The sequence below is a fragment of the Triplophysa dalaica genome, chromosome 20 (assembly GCF_015846415.1).
Source record: "Triplophysa dalaica isolate WHDGS20190420 chromosome 20, ASM1584641v1, whole genome shotgun sequence".
Lineage (NCBI taxonomy): Eukaryota > Metazoa > Chordata > Actinopteri > Cypriniformes > Nemacheilidae > Triplophysa > Triplophysa dalaica.
Genome location: NC_079561.1, coordinates 15,840,433 through 15,865,278, shown reverse-complemented (window position 1 = coordinate 15,865,278; position 24,846 = coordinate 15,840,433). Strand labels below are relative to the sequence as shown.

Genomic DNA, 24,846 nt, shown 5'->3' with positions numbered 1-24,846 from the left:
AGGACCCTGATTTGATTTGAATTCAGGCCAAAATTTAGACAACTGAAACAAATGTATCATTCCTTTAAAAAATTACATATATTTCTTCTATTACACCCCGACAGAATTAGTAAATTACCGATATTTCTATAACTATATTTTTTTGAAGTAGAGTAGCCTATATCTATTGTCGCTCGTCATTGGAACACGTCATCTAAACCGCAGTTATCTCTTGCTTTTTTTAAGGGTCTCATTATAAACAGCATATTAATAATAATTCTAATAATAACAATCATTTTTATTTTTAACGTAGCAATTTTCATTTTGAAATAAAAAATTCAAGTTGAATACTAAAGACTAAGAACATCAACGTTATAGAAACAATACCCAAAGAAAGATTTTATATAACGCACGCCAGTTGTTAAGGCCTACCAAAAGCGCCTCGGAATTTAATCTTTGTGGGATGTGAAAAACTTAATATTTTTGATCTTGTACTTAGGCCTACTGCGATCTCGACTTTTTGTATAAAAAGATTGTATGTGTAGACTTATTGCTTCAACTGAATAGCAGTGCGGCACACAGAATTCAACTTATTGCTGGCTCTATGTACTCTCCATGCAGTTAAATAAGACACAAAGTCATATTAACATGGTTGTATATATTTGAATATATCTACAATCTATGATGAAACTCATTTGTACTGTTTAAAGAATGTAAAATACACAAAACTGGTACATCAGAAACAAACTTAGCACATCGACGCAAACACGTATAGTATTATATATAGATATATCTGTAGTGGATACACTACACATTTCTGTAGTATATGGGATACACAACAGATTTGTTATTCTTTATAAAATACTCGGTTTCTAAAGCTCTTACAAATAATGAAAGCATAGAAAAGAAACAAGTCACGTGAAGAACATAAATTAGGAAATTGAAAATGAAGTAGTTCAAGTATTTTCACGCTGAAACGTCGGAGTAGCTTCTCTGTCGAGTCCACATTTGTGTTTGTGAATAAAGAACCATGATGTAAATCCAAACTACACATTAATACGACTCAAGTGAGGATGGTAAAATTACACTTATATTAAATCATACGTCAGCACGTTATAACGGATATCCATATAGGACAATCGCTTTCTCGGCTCCTGTTATGGGCTGAAGGTGCTAAATGTTAAGACTAAATGATGATCCTTCATCTTGTGTCCAATCAATGACGTTCGGTCTATTGTTCTTTACTGTCGTTTTTCTCCTTGTTCATTTTCTTCATCTTCATCCGTCGGTTCTGGAACCAGATTTTGACTTGTCGCTCTGTTAGGTTCAGCACTCTTGCTACCTCATATCGCCGGTCTCTTGTGAGGTACATATTGAATAAAAATTCCTTTTCGAGTTCGAGTGTTTGATACTTGGTGTATGGACAACGCTTCTTTCGGGTTGAACGCGCATGGATCCAGTTCGCCACAGGATTATCTGAAAAATAGAAAACAATGTTATTAGTGCCTGATAAGCAAACCTGCAGTCAAACCTGATGACTTAATTTAAGATATTTGTATTGAATATAGCCGTCATTTCATAGCATTACACAATATAATAAATTGTTTAAAATCCCACATTTTTTTTACAAAATATGTTTGAACTCTGGTACTAAATAACACTTCTTATTTAGCCAATATTCAAACAAAAAATGTTCTATGTTAATTCTTGTAAATAGCAGATAATTTCATAGGAGGTCGCACTTTAACTCTGTTTATTTGTAATGGCTTTGCAAACTCTTCGAGAGAAATGACGCCGTAAACTAGTGAAATGTACCTATTTGCTTTATAGGCCCATAAAAAGCAAATGCTAGGAACTCAAGCCTTCACAAGTCTACGCTCAAAGTTCTGCTATTCAATGAATGCCCTTCAAACATTCCACGTGTTTTTTCACCATGTTTCATTTATATGTAAAATATATTTAATAGAAAAGTTCCAGAAAAGTACCAGTCAAAGCTTTGCCTGTTTTAACATTTACAATTTGTTTGCCACGTGAATTATTGTTGTGCTACAGCTCACAACGTGTCTATAGTTCAAAAACTAATTTCATTAGAAATCCAAAATCCTATCTACTATAAAATATAAATTCTGAATTTGTTAAAGGTTAGTATTTCTTTATTTTCACAGCCGATTGTACGAATTCTACGCCAAGTCTAATAAACGTAATTTATACGTAAATAAAGCACTGTAATGTTACTTCATGCTTTGATGATAATATTGCTAAGGCTTTCTGGAAACATGCCACCTCTTTTCCAGACCTGTCTTTCTTGAGACCATTTGTATATAACCCACTACCAGTTTTACAACCTAATCCTATGGCGTGTTTTTTCAATGGATAGCCCCATAGACTTGAGTCGGCAGAGTACGGCACAGAGGATGAAAGAGTATAGAACTTGGTTTTACGACGGCCAACAGCCAACCACCAAGCGAATGCAATAAACCGAGAAGCATCCCATACCCGGTTGTAAACAAGAATGGTTTTAACTTACTTGGGTCTATTTCAGCCTTGTCGTCTTTCTGCTTTCCGGAAGACAGACTCTCCGTTTCAGGCGATGGTGTGTTTGGCTGTTTTTCTCTAATATCGACGGCCGAACAATACAGATAATCCGTGTAAGCACGTCCGTTCGAGCCCAAAGAGTCGCCAGCACGAGGATCCTGGAAGGTATCGGGTTTCAGCCCGTAGTGCCTACTGTTCCCTGCATATCCTGGAAAAGACACGGTACCGGGGATAGGCTCCAGCCAAGAGCGAACGTACCTTGAGTCTGTGCCTAGGTGAGGTTGGTGGGTGTATGGATGGTAAACCACTGACGACTGCGAGTGCACGGGGGCCCACGAGGTAGTAAACACTGGTGGTTTCGGGGCAAAACTGCAAGATGGGTAATCCGCGCATTCCGGTACCAGAGACGTCGGTCGTGAGCTGGAGGATATCGGACCAGTGACCGAGAAACGACTCGCCAGAACATCCTCGCTCTCATGGTTGATCAACGAATCCACATAATAATTACTTATGGGACCCGTAGCCGACATGGCGATGTTTCCCTTCTCTTTTACATGCATCCGATTATTATATGGAGTGTATGTGTACTTTTTTATCTGACCGTAGAACAATCAAGACAGGTAATTATTTCAGAAAGCTTCTGCGACTCGGATTGGACGTCTCTGGAACACGTGATTACATTTACCCTCTGAAAAACTGCACAGCAGATCAATGCGCGAGTGTCCCCTTGGAACAGCAACGCACTTCGAGGTTGCAGTAGGTTGCTCAATTCTAATGTTGTGTGTTTTATATAGAGCATAAATATGTGCATATGTATGCGTTTAAATAGAAAATGTTACATATGATAAATGTGAATGGGTTATGTGTAGCCCTGTTGAACAGCGCCGCGTTTTAACCGTTTTAAAAAGGGCACTATTTCTTGGTGTAATCAATCTTTGTCGTGTGTATGCTACTGTGCTTTGGCTATGCTTGTGCACATCCCACCCTGAACAATGTTGTTTATTAAAAACCATTGGGAACAAAAAAATCTTTTTTTTATTTTCTTTCTCATTTTTACTCTTAATTCTCTATAATTGGTATGGACTCGAGGGAATAAATGTAACAAATATATGGCTCTTATGTGCCGAGAGGGTTGACAAGCACTGGTGTGCTATTTACCACGAGTTTTAAATAAATACAATTGGGGTATCCCTCATAAAATGGAGTTTTAAAATTTGGGCGGTGGGACCAGTAAGACGCTTATAACGTACCACAACTGCGACTATATTCGTCAAGTGGACGTGCATGCTTTTATGTGCTTCAATAAATTTTTACGAGGACCTTTTGATTGTTCATAAACTTGTCGTTAATAAAACTGCAGTTGAGTTCCTAGTATAACATGAAACCAACGCTACGCGTTTGAAAGGAGCCTCATCAAACCTCTGTCGAATACACTAGGAAAAAATAGCGAATATTTACAAACTCCGATAGCTGTTAATATTATCTTAACGATAAGAATTTAACATGTGTGTATTTTTATATTTATCCGAGTCACTGCGACGTCTTTAAAGACCAAGCCGCACTATATCGAAAAGGTTGTCGTAATGTATGTGACATTTTCCTTTTAACGTCGTTTTTTTAGAGTTTGTCCAGCTCTACCAAATCTATATTAGTTTATGCAAGTACTTCAGTATTTTGAAAAGCTACATTTAAAATGAGTTTGCTTTTGCTTTAAAAATATTTGTAATTAGGCTATACGTGTTTCTATTAATTTAGTAATCTGAATTTCGAATTATGCCACGTTTTAACATGAACGAAAAATTAATTGAATGAAACAAATGATCCAATACTAGACGGCATACCGTTTTTTACTTTTAGAAAAGGACACTATTCTAATAGTTCGTTGTATTTTAGATCTTGCACAAAAGGTAGGCCTATATCGTCATTTGTAAATGTGTGATTTTGGTCTGCAGTCATTGTCAGTGTTAGGCCCAGTATGAGTTCGGCCACATGAGGTCAGGCTTTTTTTCTTCTTTGTTTTTGTTGCAACAATAGACATTGCCAAAATGCGGTTAAATCTAGGAGAGTTGTGTGGATTTAGGTTAAAACAGTTAATATTACTGTACAAAATAGCTTTTAATAGCAATTACTCAAACAGCACTATTTACATCAAGTTTGAAAGCAGTTTACAGAGACCCGCCCATTATGCGACAATTTTCATTTTCAAAACCCCTTATTTGCTGTCAACATAATTCTTGATTCAGCAAAACAACGAAAAACAAAGGAAAGAAAGGCAAAAATATTATACTCTAGTACAGTTGGTATATACAGATTTAATCGACATCTTATTGCTTTTTACCCAAATAAAATACTCCTTAACGATTGACTGCGGAAGTAATATAGTCTGTGCAGAAAAACTGTGAAAATTATTTAATCCCTTATTTGTGCAAGGTTTTATTTTACTGGGGGTGTTAATGCATACAATCAAATTGTAAAATTCTAAAACTGTTGTATCTAGGCTATAGAACATAAATCTACATGGTTACCTATAACATTTAACTATACCTAAAACAATAGTATCTGTGTTAATGCATATTAAAATATTAAATCTTGAAGCAGTGCAATAGCCTTTAGCAGTGTTTTTCAAAGGGCGTGGTACTTATGTCAGAGTCATTTCGATCATCATTATTGTTTACTTTTGTAATATTGTGTCAATGTTACATAGCCTATGTTACGATCAACATTATAACACATCTATTGTAATTGAACATTATAACATTGTTATGTTTCAATAAAGAAGACAGTCCAAAAGAAACTGGGTCTTTGAATGTGAACTATAACGTCTATTTTCCTGCATTATATATTCTTTCTGTGATATTAAGTGAATCATACATGAATACATTTTATTTGGTATCCAACAACAATATTCGTTGGTAAATCGCTATATATTGAATTTCGTTGTCTACACCTGTTATCAACTCAATATTGTTTTTTTATTCCAAATCATTTTATTTTTGAGCTATTTGTTGACTAATGTTGAACGACAAAAATGGAAATATTGTAGTCGCTTTTATTTATATTTAACGATATGTAATGATGTAATGATACTTATATTGAAAAAGGTCTTGAGGTTTTACGAGGCACTATAGCTCCCAGTAGGCCTTGGTATAAATGTACAAATTCGTGGAATAGAGGCCAGCGTTTGTTTGTGTGGCTACTACGCTGAACAGTGTGACTAAGGATGACATTGAAATCTCTTGCTTGACATGGCAATCACGGAAACTCAATTTAGTTTTCCCTTTAGAACATCACACATTTTATACACTTTATAAGACATAGCTGTTTGTATGCTCTGTTACATAAACATAGTAATCACTTCGGAAATGACTATGTACACAGTCTAATTAAAAGACAAACACAATTTTTTTTACTGTGATAATCATTAAGGGAAACGTGTTTCACCCATGAACCCACCGATGCATTGCCAAGACTCCTGTGATTATGATACATGAAATAGCGTCTCAGCATTTCTCCTGTATTAGCATCATTTTGGAAATGAATTTTAGGCTGGCATTGAGAAACCCATCGGAGTACTTTAACAAGAGCACATTGTCCTGCTTAATGTACTTTGATTTATCTAAAACTTTGTAAATATTTTAATATATATATGTATGTTATTCTAAACACACACACCTCTACACAATATTGAAAAAATACGCTATTGACTTCTCCTTCAGTGTAATGCTAATATGTGTTTATTTGACAACACAGTAACAGAGTTGAAATAATGCAGCTACGTGGACCTCAGGATGTCGGGAACAGGTTGAAGTTGTTATGCTTCAATTACCAATGCCAGCAAAAAGCCTTGCTGGCTAACACGACAACATGGTGGCAAAACTCGTATTAAACTTCCCTCAGCAGATATGCATTTCAGAGATCGTCCTAAAGATTTACATATGTTTTCTGTGTGCAATAATCTTTTAAAATCTTTTTTTTTTTGTTCGTTTGTATGTATATGAAAACAGAAACCCCATTTGTTTATCATTTAAGCATTAAACATTATTTACTTTAACATAGCAAATTGAAAAAATATAGCACCTAATAATTATTTTCATTTCACATTAAGTTAAAGGAATAGATATATTGTTGGTATAAAAGTTAAATGTTTAATTCACTATCGTTTAAAATACAAAATAGCTATATTAACGCCACAATGTTAAAAACAGACTAACAGCAAAAAAAAGTTTATCATTGATATATTGTAATTATTATTTTACAAAAGCGCGAGAAAGAGACAGAAATAAAATAGACACAATAACATATTGTTTGCTGTCCTAAACGACACAGTACACGAATTACTTAATCAAAAATAATTTGGGGTCCGTGAAATAGATCGATTATTTATAATGCTGCTATTCTTGTCGAATTCCTCAATGATGGACAAAACCAGATTGACGGGTGTAGCTCATAATGCGTTGACGAAGCTTCGAATGAGAAACCAAGTGTCTCTGCAATCTCACTTGGATCCAGAGAAACACATAAAACTTGACACAATCAAATAACAGAAGAAAATATAACAAAAACAGCGCAATGATCGTATGCAATGTATAAGCTTCCTTGTGTAATCTCTTTCCAAGTCTCGTATTTGGCATCTACGTCTGCTCACTGAAAAAAATAATCTTGTAAGGAAGCAAAGAAATGAAAAGATTTATAAAACATTATAAAGCAGGTGTCGAATTATTATAATTTCTGCAAATTTGCAATAAACAGCGATTTTAGTATATGTTGAGTTCTTGTCAAATATCTGAACATTAGAATATCCATTGATATCCCAACACATAAAAAGCCTTTTGACACAGTCTGCTGTACTGCAATTAATGCATGCGTCCCACTTTTGGCAGTAATACTGAAACCAAACGACGAACTTCACTACTGGGTTTTTCAACGTGCATAAATTAGGAATAGGAATAGGAATTCTCTTTTTTATGTTCATCCTTAGGCTATTTGTAGATATTGCGGCAATATCTGCATGCTATGCGGCAATGTCCTGTGGGGCTATTTCGCGTGCTGTAAACTCTTTGTTGGTGACGCATTCCAGAGGAGAACCCCATTCACTCAACTGAATGAAAATGACTTTGGATTCCAGACTGTCTCCTCCCGTCGCAAAACAGCTGAAGGGAGGGGACAGGGTTAAGAAAACATACAGATAAATTGAAACCTATTCTCTCACAAAAAAGAGAAACAGTAGCTCGTGGGGGTCTTTGCAACAAACAACTATTTATTGAACATTATCTTCAATAAAACAGATTCATTAAGGACATCTAGTTGTTTTAAAAGGTAAGACCTGTGTTACTGTATAAAGGTCATCGCGCAAAACTGAGATTTTTCCAAAATAACTCAAAATTCCACACTTTACACGTACCCCCAAATTTCCTGTTAATCATCTAGAAACTAATGTGATAATTAGAAGTGTCTACTTATGCCGGATATTAACAAAACTACAAAAAACATTCTTTAAGTACAAGAACTGCCGGTTGTTTTGACTGAGCATTGCAACCAAATCGTTTTATTTTACTGTTAATTTTACAGTGTGTAGCAAATCAATCAATCAATTACGAATCAACAATGTATAAAAACATAATATAAAGAAATAGGTAGCCTAAAATTGAGCAGGTTTTGCTATACAGCATTATATTTTTGGTCTTCGCAAACTACAGGTCAAACATTGTCAAGCTTAGATAATGCATCTGCTAGTATTTTGTTGCTACTGGCTACCAGTAGTAACTACGGTTTTAATTACAATTAATATGTTTAAATGGTCATTTACAGGACAATTTGCAAATTGACGGAAGTCTCAGGTCAATGGTGTTTGACTGACCACAGGCCGTGAAATTTGTGTTCAAACTCAACTCAACTCAACTCAACTTTATTTATATAGCGCTTTTTACAATTTTCATTGTTACAAAGCAGCTGTACATGAGACACATTTAATACAAGTATGAATTCTAAAGCAGCCCCCCCGGCCAGGCAGAGCCGGGGGGGCTGCTTAAACAGAGGTTAAGCAGCGAATTCCACATTTCTAGCAATATTGTATTTACGGGATACTTTCAGAGAGTATGTTATTGAATCCAGCATTTGTCACATGTTTTTTTTTATATTTGTAAAAGTGTTTCAATTTCCACCAATTAGCGCACATGTAGAATTGAAGAGAATAAAAGGTAATTATACCAGATCGTACCAGATCACCGTTGTAGACAGTAATACACGTGGTTGCACATTTATGTGTAAAAATAAATCTGTCCTTTTTACTCCTGCCTTTCAATCCATTAACTATTTTTTTCTTTCAGTTCCTCGTGTTGTCTTCTAAAATATTCTCTCGCTACACCAGCATAATGTTATAAGAAGATTAAACACGACTGGTCGTAGACTGAAATGAATGCGCTATATTAAGGGAAGGACTAAGTTTGTCCCATGGTGTTTACAGTCTTTTTCCCCCTCTGAGAGTCTAAATTCGGTTTTACAGCCTGACACATAAAGGCGAGCAAAGGAGAAAAGAGCCCACTGTGGCTATAATCTTTCAGTTCATTTACAATGCCATTTGCAAAAACTTCACTGCACAGGGTGTAATTTAACGGCAATTGTCGCCCTTGATGAAGACGAACTGACGTAATCAAGGCAGTTTCTTGTTGTCGAGCCAGGAAGCCAATCCCAACAACATGAAACTACCTAAACCACGCACCAGCTGCGCGTAACGGCGTTATCCACAGGAGAAGACCAACAACAAATCTTCATATAAGTAAGTCATTTTTACATTCCTCAAACGTCAATTTAATGTTAAGATTGTCTGTGACGGCTCGATAGGCCTGCAGGCCATTTCTTTAATATTTTAAGGACAGAACACCAAGCTGGACACATATTGACAAAAAAGCAATTATATTTATAGCATAAACGTCTCTTAATTTCAAATATTTTAATGAGAGCCACACCTACAAATCAATAGCATCCAAATAATCCAGAAATTCAACAAGAGCATGACTGTCTGAAATGTTTTCACAAAGAGACCAAAACGCACACGAAGACAATCAAAGATGTAAGGACAATTCCAAAAATATGTAGAAATCGTCCGTCAAAGAAATTATAAACAATTAATAAATGAATTAAACATGATGTAAGTCGACCTCCACAACTTTAACTTGCACTTGGAAAACGGTGCTCATCTACTATCTACAACAGCACTGCCTTATCGGTCACTACAAGAAGTATCTAGAGGAAAGTCCCAATCTCAAAAAGCAACTATCGCTTAAATCAAAGCTCTTGTTAATTGACAGAAACTTAAAAGCAAAAAGCATTAAGAAGAATCTGCGTCGAGCTCAGTCGAAGAACAAATAGGAAACATTTTATCTTACCTTGAGTTTTCTTTACAGGCTACATGATGCGATTATCGTAGCTCATAGGATCCATTCATTCACGGTTGCCGTAGCTCCTATCATTCATCAGTGTTCAGTCCATCGTATCATAGCTTTCCATTACTCCATAATAAAGGATTCCTGGTTGCAAAACAGCCAGGCAGACCGCAAAGCGCGTCAGTGAGGCCAGCACATTGCAGTCTCCAGTATGTGAATTAGCCCTCCTCCACTCACCTTTTAATGCATCTTTACTGCAGCAGCACATTATATTTGCAGATCATAAAATCCACCCCCAGCGCTTTCCAGGACCGTCATGACATTACAATTTTATGACCTTGACTTACTGTGGTCACCTGGATAATATTTAAATCAACGTTATGGGTCTCTTCATATTCGAAGTGCTTTGCACTTTCTACCGCTCCTCTCTGTCCTCAGCGAAAAATTATCTCTCAAGAAGAATACATGAGAAATATGCTAGGGGAAGGACATACAAGGACACTAGGTTTTCCCACCCCGTTTTATTTTACACCCTCTCCAATTAAACATTAAATTGACATATACACTTGAAGAACAAAGCATGCAAAATACAGAGCACGCAATGTATAGGACAAGCGCACTGACAGCACATAGGCTAATCTAAGACATCAAGTAGACATCTCGTTTCTAGAATTTTGGGTTGGGAGTATAATGCAAATCTTCCGCGAAAATTTTCATCAAATTTCGGACCCTTTAACAATTGCCATATTTTCAATATTATACGAGTGTTTTCTACAATTATAAATCAGGATAAAGTGTTAATTAAATTATAGTTAAATATTTTATAATGTTTGAAATAGGCTCCAGTCCCTTTGCAATTAAAGTCATGAACCAACGTTTTACCCCCAGGGCCCTGATTTGCCATTTTAGATTTTATGCATGCGTGTGAGTCTGTGAATGAAAGAGAATAAATGTGGAAAGAATGGGAAAAGAAAAAGGGTCTGGACGTAGGAAGACAAAAACAGTATTTGCTAATTTTTTCTTTTGTCTGTTTGTTTAGCCCTCAGTTGAAGCTATAGCCAGTTAGCTCCCGGACGCGACTTTCTCTGTTGAGTTTCTTTAGCTTCATCCTTCTGTTTTGGAACCAGATCTTGACCTGTCTGTCTGTGAGGTTGATACTCTTGCTGATCTCCAGACGGCGCTCTCGAGTCAAGTACATGTTGAACAAGAACTCCTTCTCCAGCTCAAGTGTCTGATGCTTTGTGTATGGACATCTCTTTTTTCGTCCACTTTTCGCTTTTAGCCAGTTTCCCGTTGCTATTTCCAATGTAGCCTCGTCTGCAGAAGTAAAACAAAAACACATATTACCGCAATGCAAGTGCACGTTAAGAGTCTACCTTAGACGCAACAGTTGCTAATTTTAATGAGTTATTTATTATTTTACAAAAGATACACAGATAATTTTTTGATAACAGTATAAATGTAGGCTAAACCTGTGCATAAAACGCATATTTGTTTTAGCCAAAAATGTTTTCTCGCGGTTTTATTTCATTGCTTTATACTAAAATTATCCAGTATGTCCGTTTTCACCATTTTGCGATTGATATATTCATTAATTAATATTGAGTGATCTTTACTGTCTTTGAATATTTTACCATATTTTGTACATTTATGAAATAAAAATGTAATGCTCATGTGCCTTTTCGATTTTTCACAAAATAAATAAATGTGCCAAAAAGGCATTTGGATTTCAGTTTGAGCTTAAAGTACGTTCAATGTCAGATTTGACATATTATGTAATCAACAAAGGTGTAAATAATAACTTTCTTCAGAAGGGGACATTACATTTTATAGAGAGAATTTAAATACTCGTTAGAGCGATAGTACGAAGGAAGATAAATGAAGAGGCCATATTTCCTCCTTTCCATAATTATATCTTTACGTTTATACATGAAGAATTTGGTTCCAAAACGAGTAATAAAAACGAGGAATAACTCAGTTTTCCGAACATGTTTCTGATGTTATCATGTTTTATTGTGTTTGATAGCTGTGTGTTTCAGATGGTATGGCTTAAATCAAAATAAACCAACTGTAGTTTGATTGATATTGATTGGAATGCCCTATAATAAAACATGGTATTTGATTTAAACGTAGTTATCTCATTTTGGAACAAAACTCTTCATATATTTACCCACTTTTTCGATTTAGTATAATTTCTAACGTTTTACTGCTGCAATTGATTGACATTTGATGCAATGACAACACAACATTAGATTTTAATTATTTTAATTAAATAAGCGCAATTACATGAGTGCAAACATTTAAAAAATGTTTTTATGCTTTTTTATTTATGTAATTACTTTTCAAAATTTACAAAAACGCAAATTGTCGCTTCGTTAAATATGCACCCCTACGTATTACGTGTCACTTTATAAATATCAAGAAATTCTTCACTTAATTTTAGTAAAAGGCTCACAAAAAAATAGTTTCAATAATTTACTAAATGAATAATTTACTAAATACATTTACACACCTTGATATATGATATATTATTTGGGTCTTTATACACTTTGGGATTGTGTTATTGTACCGCTATACATACAAACATATATATAGCGGTAAAATAACGGTGGGCATAGGAATATCGCATACATGGATAGAAATAATAATTTAAAAACACAAATGTCATTTACGGACGAATGCAATCCAAATGAACTTTTAAAATTAAATAATGTGGGGGCTACATTTCGAGAGTGCACGTACATATGAATTTATTGTGGGTATATATGGACAACCAACTGGGTTGAAATAAAATCCTAATTCATTTTAAGAAGTTTTGTTTACCATTTTGTTTTACTCCTTTGTGCTTGGATATGACCGCACCACTTTGTGTGTGTCTTTCGATATTTGTTAATAAAAATCAATGGCAGAGACATTTTAAATAGGCAACCATTGATATGTAGATGAAAATGTAAGATTTATTTTATGAATAAGTTTATTTGATGTTTTTTGGACGAAAACGGATAAAGAACACATATAAGTCAAATACTGTAATGATGTACGCAGGGCCTGGCCAATCATACAGCAACAAGCGTAAAGGTTGATTGTCAGTTCACATTTTGTATTTACAAGACAACGCGAAATGGGTGTATGTGTATTTGTGGGAGAGACGGAAAGAGAAACGAAAGAAAAGGAATGAGTTTTATCACCTTTCAATTCGCACTCGGAATCGTCGCTACAACTGTCTGTTTTTGAGACACTGTCCTCTTTTCTAGACTGTCTCTGATCCATGTCGTCCTCCTGCGTATTTCCTCCCTTGTCTTCTGGTTTCTGCCTCGCTTTTTTGGTTTTGACACACGAATCTGCTGCTGGTGTCTCTACACGCGTTGTTATTCTGGGCATTGGATTAAAGTCCGAGCCGAAGTCATCTCCATGGTGGCCCCTTTCATTGGTGTACACCTGGCTCCGTCGGAAATAATCGGGGGTGGAGACGGCGCTTTGATTCGGGTGGCTGTTATTGTCTCCCAGACGGATGTAGGTGGATTTCTCAGCGGACTCCTTGGCGCTATCGTTATTAGTCTGGTAAAGACAAGGGAGAGCTTCCTCCTTAACATTACTGGCTGGATATGAGCACGGGTGCAAAGGCTGGGCAACAGGTTGCGAGCCCCTGTAAGTTTTAGAGCCTGCAGTCCATGTGTCCCGCTGCGACAGGTAATGCGAATGCTGAAAACTACTCAGATGCATCCCGCTCGGCTGCAGCTCATCCCGCTTGGATAGAGGGGTACCAACAATTCCAAAACTACCCATCATGGAGAATCCATATTCTGCAGACGGTTGCATGTACATTACAGAGTTCGTGGAATAACCCTCACCTCTGTATGGAGATGTTCCTCCCACCAGCGTGTCCATCAGGAATGTGTTGGCTGCCACGTTGTTCGGACATGACATTTTGTTACCGAGCTTGTTTTTCTTTTGATTTCAAACAGTCTCCTATATGCCGAAGAGGAAATGGACAGTAGGACGCTGACATCTTTTGGGGGGGTGAAAAATATCAGCAACACAATTATGGATTCAAGGCGGTTTGTCATGTGATTTTCAGACCAATGGGGTTTTGAAAGTGGCCTTGATGCGCAAGACCGTCTTGACGTCATTGGGGTCAAGTTGTTGAAGTTACGGAGCGTAGCGTGGAGCAATGGCGCCATCTAGCCGACTTTTACGGTCAAGGAAACCAATGCAGAACAAAGAACAGCCGTCCCCAGATACAGTTACGTGGCTAATGCGGATGCAAAACAAAAGAGAATGAGAGGCAAGTAAATTAAATATTTCATGAAATGAAAGGAAAATCCTAAACTAAGTGAGTAAACTAACAATTAAGATATGAACAATGGTTACTAGAGGATGTAAGTTAGGTTTTGAAAAGTGGAAATTGAATCTTAAGACACGTTGACATTTTTGTTGCTCATTTTTGTAAATTTCATTTGAAGTATTGCAAAATGCATAACAATTGTAGAGTAATGCCTTTTGCCACATTGGGGGATTGCCTTTTCATTATTTATTTTACAATATTTTATTCTGAAAATAAAACCCTGCATTTAAAAAAGGAAAAAAAATGTTTTTAATTTTTAAGCTCCTGAAAAATATAAACATATGACAAGAACCAAGTAGCGCATACATTGGCGTTTGCTTGCTTTTAAGATGCCGGGCTTATTGTTGTTGTGGTAATCCAGTGATTTACATTTTTTGAATTTACGTTGTTCACTTTCTGCAGTGAGTGAATTAAAGAATTAACCATAGTTTAACAATAGTAACCATTTTTTTTATTTTATTAGTAGTAGAAGCATATTAACTGCAAATTTACTCTCAGTACAAAACCTATAGTTTTACCATGGTATTTGTGTTAAATCTATCTACAAATGGTAATGAGTCTGAAAAAATGATGATACTAACCTTTTGCTTTAACAAAACCTTGGATAATGAATAACGGTCATAAACTGTTTACTTCAGCCTTCAGAGTTTTGGTAAGTTTGAAGAAACAATCTTTATAAATATTTCCATTTATTTTCGCGGAACATTGGCTGCATCTTCGAATGTCTACATTCCATTAGAATATTTTCCTGTTGATCGTCGCCAGAAATACCTCGTGTCTAATTTTAAGACCATTTAAAAAATAAGGAAGAGTAATGCGGCTACACCGTAGAAATGTATTATGGTCACACCGGATTGCTTGTTCACATTCATTACATATTTCATTATAAACATCATGTAAATTAACAAATTAAGTTATTGAATACATATAAACCGATTGTACTAATAAAAACCGAGAAAAGTATCCATATCTTTCTTTCGGTAACTCAAAGATATCATTTTAAACATTTGTATTAAAGTTTATTGAGAAAAAAAAAACAAAAGGAGTATTCTAGTGCATTTAGAATTAAAGTTTACTTGAACGAGCAAGTAATCTTTTAGAGTTTGTCTTTGCAGCGCTTTTTCGTGTGGGCACCAACTAAGAGGTCACTGCCTGTGACCCAGAATGAGACACGGGAGAAGGTTGTGATTGGTCTATGGACTCTATGTACTTGTCTGTCATCGAGCCTTCTCACTTTCAGGGATCATTCAAAACAGCCAACTAATGCAGTCTCATACTAGCATTAACGTATCAATTTTCCGCTTTCAAAACTTTTATTTTATTCATTTCACAAGGTGGAATTAGCAGTATACGATCTTGACTCTTATTTGCATTTTCTTTAAAGTTTTCTTTAAAAATGTACATTTTTCAAATATCATTTTAAAATGTATATGTAGTCTTCTTTCTTTAAGTGAATCTTCAACAATTAAGGGTATGTCTTCAACGACATACTGTATATTTACCATGACCGACAACATTGGTTGGTAGTGTAAGCTAAGGTACATACTATTTTAGTATAAATTAAAATGACATTTCAAACCAAAATGCATGATTTTCTGAATAATTACATGTGAAAATTCTGACTAATGTGCAGTAATTTTGTAGTTCAAGTTGTCAGAACAATGATAATGCATTTCAATGTACATCTTATAAACAAAGCTTTTTCAATTTTGGTCTACAAAAAAGTCTAGAAAGAATAGCAGGCCTAAAACATCATTGCAGGTATTAGCATATTTGTTTTGTTTTTGGTGTTAAGAGTCTCTGTTTTTCTTAACAAATTTCAGTGCAAATAATAAATTAACTACGGTTTACATATTTAAATGTGCAATGCATCCTGGTCTTTTAATAAAATACAAAGAGCCTGTGACTGTTTGCTTATTTACAATAATTTCAATAAAAGCATGTTACGTATTGAAAACAAACACTTGCTTTTTGTGATCAATAGTTTCTGGTCTTATCATCTTTGTGTGCGCGTGTGTGTGTCTGTGTTTATAACAGGAAAGAGCCCTGCGCCTTTGCAACAGCTCTGAAACATTTACTTTTCATATTTTTAAGTATTTAAAGGTTGTAATTAAAACGATATCTATATTTGCCATTTTTTGCGTTTTAAGATATTAAATTTTTAAGGATTTTATTTTATTTTATCCATGCCTGAGTTGCCCTGCACATATACATATATTTTTGATAAGTGTTGATTTCTGATCATTTAAAAGGCCATTAGCTACATGCGCGAAGCTAGAAATATGAGAATAAGAATAACCGTCGTCAAATTAAACTTTAATTAAAAAAAATTCACACAGCATATAACACATTGAGCCTTTGTCTTACTCTGTTGGCCTTTCGAGGGGAACTGGGATATGGAAATACGGTGACATTTTCGGTAGATGTTCAATGACTGTTCTGGAACTGAAACCAGCATAAAACAAATTTTAAATTTAAAGAAACCAGCGTTATACCTTTTTATCCTCACCAAACAGGCGTTCACCCGTAGAGCTCGTTGGAAATGTATGGTTGATGCATGTAACTTCTTAAAGACATTTATAAATCAGAGAGTGGTAATCGCAAAGCACATCAGCGTTATATTAAATTTTTATATCACAAAAGACCATACAAATGACTAGTGAAAACCAATGGCGATGGTATTTACAGCTTTTCATCACATAGTAGAACGGAAGTAAGTATAGCCGTACAGTGTGTGTTAATAGGCTGTGTCCAAAGTCCAAAGCAATACACTTTGGAGGACAAACAGTAAAGGGAAAACACACTAACGAATGTGTATGACCACACGCATGGTAAACGTCTTTTGTTATTGCTGCCAGTATCAACTCATTTTAAATGTAGCCTAATGTCAAGTACATTTTCTCCGTTTTCCCAGCTATTGCATTATTATTTAATGTTTTGTTATTGTTACATATATAATGCATTGTGGGTAATTCCAACATATATATTGTTGGACAATAAGGCATTATTTTTTCATTCCGTGCGCAAATGTTATCTTTCAAGTCTGTTAACGCATTTGTTTTTAGCGTGCGGCTTTTGACGTTTATTTTGTATGTGTTGAAGAGCTTATGGTGAGACTTTCCCAAAACGAAAATCCAACTTCTACCTTCATCCAAGAAGAAATCAGTTCAGGCCTTTTATGCTAATGTCCCTGCAGCTTCCGCCATTTCCCTAGTTTTTATAGCTAAGACCGCAGCCCAAAGTGCTCCAGTGCGCCTCTTTTTACAAATACCACTATCTGTTCGGAATGACTACGATAGCCACACAAAAGAACAGCTATTTTTTTGTATAAATGCATTTATATAGCAAACAAACCCACCGCTGACACTGTTATTTCATGTATATTGTTTGTAAGTCTTCGCACAGATTGGTTTGCTGAGGACAAGGACGGACTCCTCAGCGATCGATAGGTGGACGTTCAGAGTTCCTGCTTCTCAGTGTGACGACGTGAGAAAGAGGAATTTACCAAATTAACTACGTCACTGAACAGGGCCAAGGTTGGCGGGTGTGACATAAAGACAATTCAGGCTTGAGCCTTAGCTATGCCCCCCTTCGCAACTCCACCCGCCATTTCTATCACAGACAGATAGTTAACATCAGTGGCAACGAAACCTCTGTGTTAGCTAATTATACAATTTTGCATGCGAATGAATAGGCATATGTTGTATGCGTTTTGGCGCATTTAAATCTTTATAGTATGGCATTTCAGTTAGTAAAAGCACTACCTTCGGCTTACCTTTCACGTGATCCCAGATCTTTGTTTTCGATCTGTCAGAAAGAACAAATGTTGCCAGCGAAAAGCCACAACCGTCCAATTTTAAATGGTCAAGAACATGCCAAAATGTCATAAAATATCTCATGCATGAAAAGATGACATTTTACAGAGACAATAAAGTGTATTCAATGGGAGTGCTAAAGCCGGAAAAGTTACCTGCTGCAGTTTAATGTGAGAGGTCAAAGTGTTGCTGCTTAGACATTCCTTGTTGCTTTCCCACTTGCTCTGGTTGGTTCTGTGCTGTTCACCGCGTTTCCCGACTGAAGGGGCTTCTTGATCCGCTTTATTGCAATGGGTTAAAGGTGAAGGCCTTGACATTATTGAAGTTCAAAGACAACTTTTAATTATATATATTCATTTATACAGACAAGGGCCAACACGCACAACTGCACACCTATGTTCCCACATATTCTGACAAAATGCATACAGTGTGATCACATAAAAAACTGCACAAGGGAAAAACATGCAACACAATTATACATAATTGAATGCTATCGCCTCTGTGCGTGTTACCTTTTTAGATTACATATGTGTGATAGAGACATTATGTCTGCATGCGAATTGACTGTACAAGGCCGCGCGATGTATCAGAATTGGTTTGTTGTAGGTTTTCTTCTTGCAGCCGTACTTTCTTGTTTACTATTTACTGCGGAAGTGAATACCATTCCCTTCGAACAGACGGCGCAATTAAGTCGAAAAAAGCAATTTAGGGCTTGGACTTTATTGCAGTGTCTAGACATGAGTGGCGATTCCATTTAGTAGGCACTAAAAGATGTTCTAAATTCTTCCCTTTTTTTCGCGTGTTCAAAAATGAAGCATCTCCACGGTCACTTTGATCAATATCTTTGTTTTAAATATTTAACAAAAAGAGCATGGTTTTTATGGTAACTTGTATACACATATTTAGTCACTTTGATGAATCAATCAGTAGTTAATACAATATAGCTCAATAATGATATTTTTGTGACCAAACGTCTGAGGAGAGCAACGAAGAGAGAAAGGTTTTCTTTCGAGTGATTTGTTTAATTCTTAGAACCTAGTTGCAGTATTGTTGCCACATTCCGCAATGTTTTTTACTCTGGGATACTCAGTATTTATGTGTTTTAATGCTCTAAAATCAAATCACAGTTGACATGCAACAATTTTTGCATTATTTGTGTTTATTTTTGATTAATATGTGAAGTGAACAGACCAAATCCGATCGCTGAGCTTTCCCTCTGCAAAATAGGAGAACTTTGGATACAGCAAATAATTTAAAGAGTCAAAGAACAAAGCTCACAAGGTCGCAAGGGCAATGTAAAGAAAAATAGCAGCAGGAATAGGGTGAGAATACTCGAAAATAACATTATATTTACATTCACAAATGCACACAGCATATTCTCTGTACAAGGAATACATTATTACAGATTGTACAAGTCACAGTTCTAAATGGTGAAAACAGAAACAAGTATGACATCTCCAGATTCGAACAAGAATCGAGTGTGAATGTTTTAATGTACATATATACAACAAGAAAAAGCAAAACTGTTTAAATTTTGCTATTATAATAGACTGTTTTGTGACCATTCCCAAAGGGTTTTCAAACACTTTCTTAAAAGACGTGACAAATCTAAACTCCAGTTTGTCAGTCAAAACGAGAAATGCCGGTTTGTATTATACATATATAACTAACTATATCATTTGCATTCTCTTGTCCCTACCCTCCTGTTTACAACCTCAAATTACTCAAACAGTTAGTACTGTTGTTAAATAGACAGATATTTTCGATTGGCATATTGTAGGCGTACGACAGACGAATTTTAAATAATAGACAAAACGTTTTAACAATTACAGCAACGGATTCCCAGAAAAATATTGCAAGCGATCTCTGCTTAATTTCTTTTCTTTCATTCTGCGATTTTGAAACCATATTTTAACTTGTCTGTCAGTAAGGTTTAACATTCTGGACAGCTGCAGTCGTTTCTCCTTGTTGATGTAAACGTTAAAGAAAAACTCTCGCTCCAGTTCCCGAATCTGAAACTTGGAGTATGGGCATCTCTTCTTTCTTGTGCGCGGGGTACCTTGGGATAATCAGAAAGAAATTTGAAATCAATACATTATCAAAAAAATTTGTTTGCAAAAAATGACGACACAAAATGTTCTACTTGAAAACTTATATTTCAATTGTTACGAAGGTCGTTGCCTTAATGTTATAGGGAAACATACAAAAAATATGCATATCACTTCGAAGCGAAACTAAAACCTCGATTGTATTTTAAATAATAAATGTTACAACACACACACATAGAAACACACTGACGCCCATTAAATATACTTCGAAAGGTCATTGTCGTTTTACCTGTTGTTTTCTGTCGGTCCGTGGGTAGAATTATACTATTTTTAAACGTATAGACGTAAAATGTTTTTTTTATTGTAAATCCTCCAAACCTAGAGATATTATGTTACTGTAAGCCTGAGGTACAGACAGCTGTAAATGGCCGTGACCATTAGCTTATTTCTGGTAACTATATCTAACAAAGATATTAACGAAAATATCTAAACATTTTACAAGAGTTATTATGACATTGGAGGTTGATGTTTCTTTTGTGTCGCAAGGTAACAAACGCATACATAACCAAATAACTTTTTGGTATTAAAAGGAGCCATGCATCATTTAATAAAAAATATGTATACATTTATATATTAAGATTTAATTTCAAATGAGACAAAAGCTTAAAAGTTGGACATCAATAGAGACTGATAATACCAGCACACTAACATTATGGTTAGTGACTAACAGCACGTTTCACAGCTAATCAGGGTTTAGCTAGTTTGCTTTCAAGCTGCTTAAACAAAATTCACAGTATGCCAAAAGTAATGTTCTGCCCAATTGGTTTTTACCCCCGACAGCTAAACAAGAAAATCCCCCGAAATGCTCAACGCAAGTTCATGATCAAAGTTAGCATTTGTCACAATAGCGCGCTCTTAAAATTTCACAGACTCTGGTATAGTAGCCTCTGTGTATAACATCCTCTTTTTTCAAAGCGCTTTCCCATCGTAAAAATTCTTTTCGTTGGAGGAAAGAGCTTTGTAGGTTATAATAAAATCCTTTGAATGCTTATAAAACTCCACATAAAATCTGACCGACAAAACACGGGGCTAGTCCCTTAACCTTTCCCCATTTACAGCTTCGGTACCTACTCGACTGACTGCTCTTGCTCGCGTTCCCTTCCTTAGTAGCTGACGACGTACATGAGCCCGAATTTGTATGTTCCTCATCATCTTCTGCGTCCTTTTCCTGCTCCTGGGCTGCCGCAACAGCTGTGATTTGTTGTGACGAAGTGTCTAGTTTGTTCATCTCGCTCTTTTGTAAACAATTATCGGGCTGATTATCCGCACTACAATAAGCTGTTTCAAAAAAGCGATCAAACCCTTGAGGCAGCACGTTGTTTTTCGCTACGCCGGCATAGAAACCAGTAGAGGGGTGGTTGGAGTTTGGATGATGCTGGTGGTGGTGGTGGTGGTGGTGGTGGCTGTACACACTTTCGTTTTTCATGAGCATTTCTGTCATGGTGGATGGCGGAAGACAGTCTCTGTGCACCAGATCTTCTCCTGAGTAGCAAGATGAATAGTTGGTTCTGTGGTGCCACTTGCCGGACGGGTCCAGACCATAAGAAACATCTCGCACCGGCTGCACCTGAGATAGATTTGTGGAATAGGGGTAGGTGATTTGCCGCGAGGGGCCCTGTGGAAGGAACGAAGAGACGGCGGAAAATTCGGGAACGTAGTAGGTGCAGCTGGGGAGGTAGATGTTGGAGGCACAGCCCGTCCTGTCCCCAAACTCGGATGTCCGGTCCTTACGCGTCTGGGAGCAGAAGTTTCCCAGATTTACAGAGTTGAACATCTTTCCCCTGTAGTCCGTACTACAGATATGATGTTTTGCAATCGAGGAGCAGAAGGAGAAAATTTGGGAAGGCGAGATGACGCGCAATCCGTCTAAGTCGCCCCGCAACACGTGATCGAAAGTAGATATTGTCATATATCAATTTGGAACACATGGATGCGTAGGAGTGGTTCAACTGGGTAAGATATGTGAGATTCAAACGATTAATTTTCAAATCATGCAAGACCATGTTAAACAGTAACAGATTTTGTTTGTTGTTTTAATTCCGTTTTACGAGAAAGTACTTTATATTTGTGTGGTTGTGTGTATGCGCGCGTTAGAGCCTGTGTAGTGAGTATCGCTGATTTTATAAGATTAAGGTAAAACGTATTGGTTTCATGTATATTGTAGGTTTCTATATGTTTCGCATGTATAAAGACTATTAATTAATAAATAATGACATTTATAAACTAATGGGATTTCCTGTCGTGTTTATAGATGCGCTGATAGTATTCAAATGCTCGAATCTCGTAGGTGCAGTTTTTCAGTATTTTTCACACATCCGTTCTCTTTATGACGTCCCATGTAAAATTACATTTATTACAGTACATTTATATGTATTCATTATTTGAACAAACAAATATATCACCCACAATCTTTAGTGTACTAATGGAACATTTGAGAGTTTGATATGTCTTTGAAAGTTTGTTTGAGAACAATTTATCTTTTTGTTAATATTATGAAACATTTTGAACGTATGGAAAATATGATGTCCTAATAAAAGATACTGTCTGTTTACCCGAAAAAATTCAATCATTGATTAAATAAAAGTTTAATGCTCATACACAAGAGCAGTATACTTCTAATGAGAGCTTTTGCTCAAAGCTATTGCCTTTTGGCGTGCATGTTAAACACTGTCTTTTATCAAATGAAAAAATAAAATAAAATTATGTTTCATACTGCTGTGTTCGGCCTTCCTTACTCCTCAGCAGTACATTTTTACTGCATTCAAGAAATTCAAGAAATACATCAAACGACATCATAGATATTTTATATATTTATATATATATATATATTTTATATATTTATATATATTTTTTTTATATCAAACATCTGTTTAATGCATGAAGTCTAGCCTACATTTTCAAAACCACCCAGAACTTACCAAAACAGGTAACATATTTTAGCTTGGGCGCTGTATGTTAATTAATATGTTTTGATGGCTTTTTCATTAAACTAATAATATAGAAGTTTCATTCATGTTCTCTGTAATACATTTATTTACATGCTGACATTTGACTAAACTTTGTACTATTTATAAAATTATTCGTGAAATAAACCTTTGGCTTTATACATAAAATATGGGTATAGAAATTGGCACTTAACATTTGTATTATGTGCCTAATACTTTTTATTTTAGAAAAAATATTTCTTAAAGACATTTTATCATTATAAGATGTCTTAACAACTTTATTGGAAATTTCCGAGACATATACAAACGCGCTAACTTTTAACTAAACATTTGCAGTTGTTTATGTTATCAAACTCTTAAAATAGTTTGTCTTCAAGGCTATAAGTTTTCTGCATAATGTGTAAAAATACTTTTTAAACAAGGTGACCAGCATGTTCTCCAACACTAACAAAGAAACAAATAAAGCAGGTTTGGGCTAAAATATTGCTTCTATTTGAAAAAAATATGTTAGGAAGAACAACTTTATTCAAATAGTTTTGTATAGTTTCCAACGTATGTAAGAGGTATGTGGCAATGACTTTATGTGCCCTCTCTAAACTGACAAAAGGTTTGTGTGCAATATGCCTGCAACCAAGTACAAAGAAAGCAGACAGCTGCCCAGACCCAGCACTTGAATTTGACCACTAAAATTCTCTCTACAGCCATTAAAGGCCCTCATGAGGAAAAACAGGGGAAAACGTTGTAAATAAATACAAAGTTTGAACAAATAGAAGGTTATTTGGGATTAAAATCAGATTAATAGCAAATGCAATACAGCAACAAATGCAGGTTCAGTCATCAATGGTTGGAGATCAAACTACCTAAACATTTTAATCGGAGTTTGAGGAATAATGACAACTAAATTAATGTTGCTACATTCTCTATCATGGTCGTTCACCGTACTTCCACAACATCGATAAGGAAATTAGTAATTAGTAAAAATATACAATAATAACAAATGTAAAATTAAAAAGACACAAGATACCCAATCCAACCACTTTTTAACCCGATCTTGTCGTGGTGCTGCGTATCTATGTTTACGTGACAGAAATTAGCTTAGCATCTTTTCCTGTACAAAAGCAAAATATTTAAATGTCAATATAAAATGTCTTAAAGGCCCCCGTGTTGTTCTATTAACGGCAGGTTTCACTTGTGTCAACTATTGAAATGTCATAATACAGCTTAACACTACACACACTGCACTCGCTGTAGGACCCAGAAATCAACAAAGGCGCGGCGTTTCCTTTCTCTAAACAAGCACTATATCCTCACAAATGCGCAGCCCCTGCTGGAGATTTCGACAATTGTGGATATCTTGGTGTAGCAGTTGAATAGAAGGGGCAAGTTCAGTTTAGAAGAAAAGCTAGAAAGGCGTTCAAAGTCCGAGACAAACAGAGGTGTTGTAAATGTTTGCCACTCTCTTCCTAAAACCATCACTATGTAGAACCGTGAGCCTTGACTACGTTAGTGGAATTTTAGCAATGCTCTGACTATAATTATAGAGTTCAACTACGCTGAATGTCATTTGCAAATGCTGCTATGACTAAAATGACATGTAAACGAGCGACTCTTCCTTAAGACATATCCGTAGAAATATATCGAGTGCTACATTTCAGCATGGCCAGTGCAGTCTATTTTTTCTTCCGTTCATCAACGCAACAGTTCCTTTTCGTCATAGCCTCGGTTATCTTTCAACGA

The 24,846-nt window shown here is 35.8% G+C and overlaps 3 protein-coding genes across 3 annotated transcripts; all 3 read right to left on the bottom strand.

Moving 5' to 3' along the window:
- Positions 1–622: 622 nt before the first annotated feature.
- On the bottom strand, positions 623–3,438 carry hoxc9a (homeobox C9a). Its single transcript, XM_056733234.1, has 2 exons — positions 2,507–3,438; positions 623–1,455 (listed from the first exon to the last, which is right to left on the bottom strand). Exons 1-2 carry the CDS (start codon positions 3,072–3,074, stop codon positions 1,211–1,213), a joined length of 813 nt encoding a protein of 270 aa, XP_056589212.1. The 5' UTR covers positions 3,075–3,438; the 3' UTR covers positions 623–1,210.
- Positions 3,439–10,200: 6,762 nt separating this feature from the next.
- hoxc10a (homeobox C10a) lies at positions 10,201–13,950 on the bottom strand. Its single transcript, XM_056733395.1, has 2 exons — positions 13,085–13,950; positions 10,201–11,213 (listed from the first exon to the last, which is right to left on the bottom strand). Exons 1-2 carry the CDS (start codon positions 13,821–13,823, stop codon positions 10,939–10,941), a joined length of 1,014 nt encoding a protein of 337 aa, XP_056589373.1. The 5' UTR covers positions 13,824–13,950; the 3' UTR covers positions 10,201–10,938.
- A 5,339-nt stretch (positions 13,951–19,289) lies between these two features.
- On the bottom strand, positions 19,290–22,033 carry hoxc11a (homeobox C11a). Its single transcript, XM_056733425.1, has 2 exons — positions 21,236–22,033; positions 19,290–20,115 (listed from the first exon to the last, which is right to left on the bottom strand). Exons 1-2 carry the CDS (start codon positions 21,936–21,938, stop codon positions 19,883–19,885), a joined length of 936 nt encoding a protein of 311 aa, XP_056589403.1. The 5' UTR covers positions 21,939–22,033; the 3' UTR covers positions 19,290–19,882.
- Positions 22,034–24,846: the final 2,813 nt, after the last annotated feature.